Source organism: Lolium perenne, chromosome 3, assembly GCF_019359855.2.
Source record: "Lolium perenne isolate Kyuss_39 chromosome 3, Kyuss_2.0, whole genome shotgun sequence".
NCBI classification, from domain to species: Eukaryota; Viridiplantae; Streptophyta; class Magnoliopsida; order Poales; family Poaceae; genus Lolium; species Lolium perenne.
The window spans coordinates 6,979,963-6,986,185 of NC_067246.2; the positions used below are offsets into that span (position 1 = coordinate 6,979,963).

The 6,223-nt window shown below is 44.1% G+C and overlaps 1 protein-coding gene across 1 annotated transcript; it reads left to right on the forward strand.

Moving 5' to 3' along the window:
* Positions 1–544: 544 nt before the first annotated feature.
* Positions 545–5,518, forward strand: LOC127325522 (probable disease resistance protein At1g61300). Its single transcript, XM_051352318.2, has 3 exons — positions 545–722; positions 1,846–3,046; positions 3,151–5,518. The coding sequence occupies exons 2-3, from the start codon at positions 1,865–1,867 to the stop codon at positions 5,407–5,409; spliced, it is 3,441 nt and encodes a 1,146-aa protein (XP_051208278.1). The 5' UTR covers positions 545–722; positions 1,846–1,864; the 3' UTR covers positions 5,410–5,518.
* The last annotated feature ends 705 nt before the right edge of the window (positions 5,519–6,223 follow it).

Genomic DNA, 6,223 nt, shown 5'->3' on the forward strand with positions numbered 1-6,223 from the left:
TCACTGTCACATGCTGTCCACCAATGAACAATACTGATTGGTAGGTAATAGTTTGATATACTACCATCGACTATAGATGAGGGACGAAGACGCTTAAGGTACCAGATTCTGAGGAGCAACTAGCGTCATGAAACTAATCCTTCCCAGCTGTTAGTCTACGGAAACCATACGTTTCCATCTAACAGGGTTAATTATTTCAGATGCGACGTATAGGAGACTTCGACCGCTAGTTATAATAATACTGTAGTAATTATTGTATATGTTTGATCATCCTTTTCAGCAGTTTGGACAATTCGGTATGACCATATTATCTTCCTGTCTGACGCCGTGCACTTCTCTCCGGTGAATCCCTCCGCACATCGTCCCTCTCCTCTCCCTGCCATTTCTTAGTCGCCGGCTCGCCGCCACCATCCGCCAACCTTGTAAGTTACCCGCACCGTGTCGACCTTCGGGGAGGTCAGAGCCAAAACGACCAGTAGCTGCGGAAGGCCGCCGTTTCCATCGGTATGAATAGCATACCGGCGATTGGTCCAGCGCCGGCGGTGGCGGACAGGTAGTACTGCAGGGCCTTCAGCAGCTTCTCGCCCTTCTCGGCAGAGAACCACCACCGGGAGTCGTTCTCCACGCCGCCGGCCTGGAGGATTCTTGCGCCCAGCGACAGCTTGCCTCAGTTTGATTGATTTGCCCAGCGGCACCTACCAAGCTGAATTGGAGCAGATTATGTAAGCTTCTGTTAACAGTTGTGATTTCCTTGTTCTCGTTAGGTCTGTGATACCAGATGTGCATTTTTGTTATGTTGTTCCTTCCATGGATTGCTAGTCTTGCTCATGTTACTGTGCTGCTGCTACGTGCTGGGGGCAGAGGCACACCGACCTTGTCGATATGGTGCAGGATGTGCCCCTACCAAGTTTAACTGGGTAGAACTCGTCCAAAGACACCATTTCGTTTCTCACTGAATGCATAGTGCTAGTCTCAGATGCAACCCTTTTTTTTGCAGGGCATATGCTGATGTCTTATTTCTAGAAAACCTGTGAGTGTTTTATGATAGATAGATTGCCGAGGAACTCGTGCTGTTTGGATTCTGATTGCGCGTCTGCTTAAAACCTTAGAGATATCCTGTAGGCTGCTCTATAGGCTTGCATCATGAATTTACTCCAAGTTTGGAGCCTAAACAGCTAGTAGTAGTTTCTAGTGTCTTGCCTTTTGAGGATTAAATCCGGAGAATTTGCCATCTCTGCTTCCAATTGTTTAGCATCGCAAAGTGTCATGTTGATGTTTTGCATTTGCTTGATACTGGATTTAGTAACCCCCAAGGCGTGAACCGATTTCATGTCCCAGCGGTTTGAGGCGATTATGATTTCAGCGGGACATCATTTTTTATGCCGTTCTCCCCTTCTGTTATGTTCAGAAAGAAGCTTTGATATGATAGATCTGGTTGATGAGGGGCATGTCTACTGCTTTATGTCAATTGGTGTTTACTGTCTTAAGCTCAGAGAAATCAACACACTGCTTCAGACAACCAACCTCTAGTTTCCTATGATCTACTGGCGTGTATAACCACAACATATCTTTCTTTATACAATTTTAAGTTATGTATTTATTTCTCATGTTTATAGGTTCCAGCTTTATAAATAGATAACGACTTTTCATGTTCTCATTGCCACTATCAAACTGATGGAGGAAATGAAATTTTTAACTTGAGTACCTTTGGTTTTGCATGCTGCACTATATTGTAAACCTGCCTTTATTTTCCATTCGATGTTGTTTCCATATTTTTGATAGCATTTATTGATTGGTCATTTTCTTTCTATAATATATAACTGAGTCACGCCATTTGTCTTGCAGTTCCTCTTCTTCAGTTAAAATGCAAGTAGTAGCGCCTTGTGGTGGTTGGTGCGGACCTACTATCAACACGATCATAAGTCCATTCTATAATCATTTTGCAAAATATGCATTGTATTGCTTCACGGCTGGCTCAAACGTCAGGGACCACAGGACAGAAACTGAGGCTTTGATACTCAAACAGGCAGGGGTCCTAGAGATGTTTCGAGTTAACGGGCATTTGCTGGACGCTGTGCCAAGAGATCATGCAAGATTATGGTTGGAATCGGTGAATAGAGCTATATCTGAAGAAGAGGCAAACCACCTGCTGTACACTCAGAGGTACCTATTGTGTGGGTGCTGCTCCCCAAATTGCTTGGGAAACTATAAGATCAGTAAGCGAGCGGATGAGCAGCAGAAACAGGTGAAATCACTTCTGAGTAGTGTACCAGGTGATAATAATATCACACGTGCGCCAGATCCACGTCGTGTCGAGAGTATGCTTGTAGATCCTGCTCCAATACCGCCAAGCAGATGGGTTATTCTCCGGGGTGCTCTCCTGTTCATCGTGAGCGATGACCCCAATGAGGGGATAGTTGGAATGTGGGGTCCAGACAAAGATGATAACACGAATCTCCTCAAGCATATCAACAATTCATTTCTTGAACAGAGTATCTTCGATTTTGTTATCTTTGTTCCAAGCCCCAGCGATTGCTCGGTAACAAATATTCAATCTGAAATCATAAGCAGGCTCGGTATGAGGCATGATGGCAATGAGGCAACCCGAGCCACCAGGATACATGAACAGCTCGAGAACAAAAATTTCCTGCTGATTGTGGATGACCTCCGTCAGAATCTGGACCTTGGAGCAGTTGGCATTCCATATCCTCTCGGATTCATGGGAGAGAAGAAGAGGAAAGTGGTAATCATGTCACTATCAGGATACAGATCCGTTGGTAATCTGTTAGGTGTGAACGAAGATATTGAACTGCCTATTTTACAAGAGGAGGAAGCACGCGAGCTATTTAGACAGTCAATAAATTACCAAGGGGATCTTTATTCCGAACCCCACATTGGGCCACATGCTACTGATCTGGTACGGGCAATAAATGGCCTGCCATCAGAACTGGTACGTTATGGGAGATCAATGCGTGGAACAACGGATGCAAGTTCCTGGAAAGTTGCTATAGATGATGCATCAAGTAAATTTTCTAGGTCACGTTCGGTAAGTGTTGATTTGTGTCAAAACTCAAATTTTCTAGGAATCTATAGCTGGTCATAAACCCGTTTTTTGAGTACTAACGTATGTCTATTTTTTATGCCTTGAAGATAGAAGACACTCTCTGTCTCATTGAGGATGGTCCCATGTTGGGAGTAATTGGAATATGGGGTCCAGGTGGAGTGGGAAAAACACATCTTCTAAAAAAAATCCAGGGCTTTTTCAGAGGAAGGATGACTGTTATATGGGTGACAGCCTCCAAGGAGTGTTCAGTGTTAAAGGTCCAAACACAAATTTTAGATCAGCTAAAACTGAAAGGGGATGGTAATGTGGGAACCCAAAGTGCCATGATCCGTGGCTTTCTGGAGAATAAAAGCTTCCTTGTACTGTTGGATGACCTTTGGGAAAGAATTGATCTGGAAGTAGTTGGCATACCACTTCCCCTTGGAATTGAACCTTTGGACAAATTCAAAAGAAAAGTTGTGCTCACAACAAGATTTATATCCGTTTGTGGTGGGATGGAGGTGAAAAAACAGATTAAAGTTCCATATCTGCAGGAGAATGAGGCATGGGAGCTATTCAGAGAGAAGGTCGGAGACCAAACTATTTTTTCTCCTGGTATTAAAGATCGTGCAAGAATACTTGTGACTGAAATGAAGGGCTTGCCTTTAGCTTTGGTAACTGTGGGAAGGGCAATGTATGGGAAATTTCGTCCAGATCAATGGGATTCTGCCATCCAACATATGAAAAAGTCATGCTGCATTGACACAAATGAAGATCCCCTGAAGATGGAGGAAGAAGTTTTCAGAAAGATCATGTTTAGCTATGATAACTTGAAAAGCGAGAGGCTGAAGAACTGTTTCCTGACTTGTGCACTGTGGCCAGAGGATCATCAGATTCATAGGGAAGAGCTCGCTCAATGCTGGATTGGCTTAGGTCATGTGGATGAGGGGGACATACAAAGTTCCTACACAAAAGCTTATAGTCTAATGAGCGACCTTATAGGTGCATGTTTGTTAGAGGGCTGTGGAGAATCGAATGATCGCGTCAAACTACATGATGTGATTCGTGATATTTCTTTATGGATCTCTTGTGGTTGCGGTAAGAACAATGGAAACTGGCTTGTCCATGCAAGAGCTGGCCCAGATGAAAATTTTAGCATCCCTTGGAGCAGTGCAGAATACATCTCATTAATGTTCAACCGTATGAAGAAACTTCCTTTTGTTGGTGATCTGCTGAAATTGAGGGTGTTATGCCTTCAAAACAATAATTTGGATGAAACAATAATAGGTGGAGTACTTGTGAATTCCGCTAAACTGACATATCTGGATTTGAGATATAATAAACTCAAGGGGATACCTGAAAGCTTATGTCACCTCACAGAATTGATACATCTCAATTTGTCAAATAATTATGGTATAATGAAAGTGCCTCACAGCTTTGGAAACCTCATTAAGCTCAAGTTCCTGTACCTGCAGGGCACTCACATAAAAATAATACCAAAGGAGGTCATATCTAGACTTGAAGCATTGGAAATAATATACTTGGATATTGTGATGGTGTCTGATTGTATCAGATCTAACGTATATAGAGAGTTGGGCACACTGAATCACTTGAAAGTTTTTGTTACATCAGTAGGACTTTTGGATGCATGGACATCACTTCATGATGTGGCTGACCTACCCATTCGGTCTTTACGTCTAATAAGATCTGCTGAAAAAAAGGAATTCCATCTCTATGATATTTTATCATTGGACTTCGCACAAACAACCTTGTATGAACTGTATATTGGAATCGACAAGAATGTGACAGATATAACATTAATACAGAGGCCTGAACAACAACCTTGTAGTTTTGGTATTCTCAGTAACATGAGCATGGATAATTTGGAAGTATGGACAACAATAAAATGGATGGGAACATCTCCAACATCTGTATTTCCAAGGCTCACTTGTTTGAGCGTGTCATTCTGCCCCAAGCTAGAGCACCTGTCTTGGGCGATGTATCTGCCTTGCCTTGAAAAACTCGATATAGAATTCAGTTATAGCATGCGGAATGCTTTTACAAAGAATCATGTTGACAACGTGTGGAGTGGACAAGAGAGTTCCCAGACATTTCCTTGCCTCAAGCAGCTTTGTATTAGGGTCTGCAGATCGCTGGTCACTATTGCGGATCCCGATGTGACATTCCCATCTCTAGAGGTGCTGGAGATTGAAGATTGTCCAGAGCTGAAGAAGCTTCCTTTTGACATGGCCAGCTTGCCACGATGTCTGCAGGTTCTACTGATGGATGATACTGAATCCTGGGAGCGAATGGATTTGGAAGAAGGTGTCAGATCTTTCCTTCAGCCCAGGCTTCGATATTCATAATAAATAACATGAGCAATCTGTCCTTTCCATTCCATGTTTCTATCTGGGCTCAAACAAAGATAGGCAAAGGTATCATCATCTTGTCTGGAAATGTTATCAGGCATGTTTATATAGTGTGCACGGGAAATGCTTCTTTCGGCTCCAGAGCTGTGTTGTGTCTTTGCTCTGCATTTTTCCTTTTCCTCTATTTGCTGTTTAGTTTGGTCAGGTCCTATGTTGTGAGCTGGACCAAAGTATTGCCAGAGACGTGATGTGTTCTTTTTTTTTGAATGTTAGCAGGAGAGCTGCTAAATCCATTGATTAGAAAGAAACTGGTCAGAAGACCCACACTGCTCGGTTTATTAGAGGGAAACCGGGCGAAAACCTCAACAACGGCAAGCCACACCTAAGCACCCATACACACCCTCCCAAACCACGAGTCTCTATGACCAGAAACGAACTCCAAAACGATGCCCCCAAGAGGGAAAATGACGCCGAATAGCGCCACCATCGTCCGATCTGGAAGGCCAGATCTAGGGTTTCCCCTGGAACATGTCGAGAAAGGCAATTGAGGGTTGCTACATCGACGCCTCCAACAAGGTACCGACACCCGTAGGCGCCGCCATCGACAACTCCGACCACAGACGGAGAACGGCTTTCACCGGCAAACTCACCCTCACAAGCTCGACAAGGAAACGGTCAGCCAGCCTGCCAAACCTCGCTGCCCTCGCCTCCACGGCCAAACGCATCTCCCGGCAAGCCCGACATGCTGCCAGCCATCCTTCCTCTGCCCCGCTCTAGAAGGAAGGATGCAACACCCGCAACGTCGCCATTC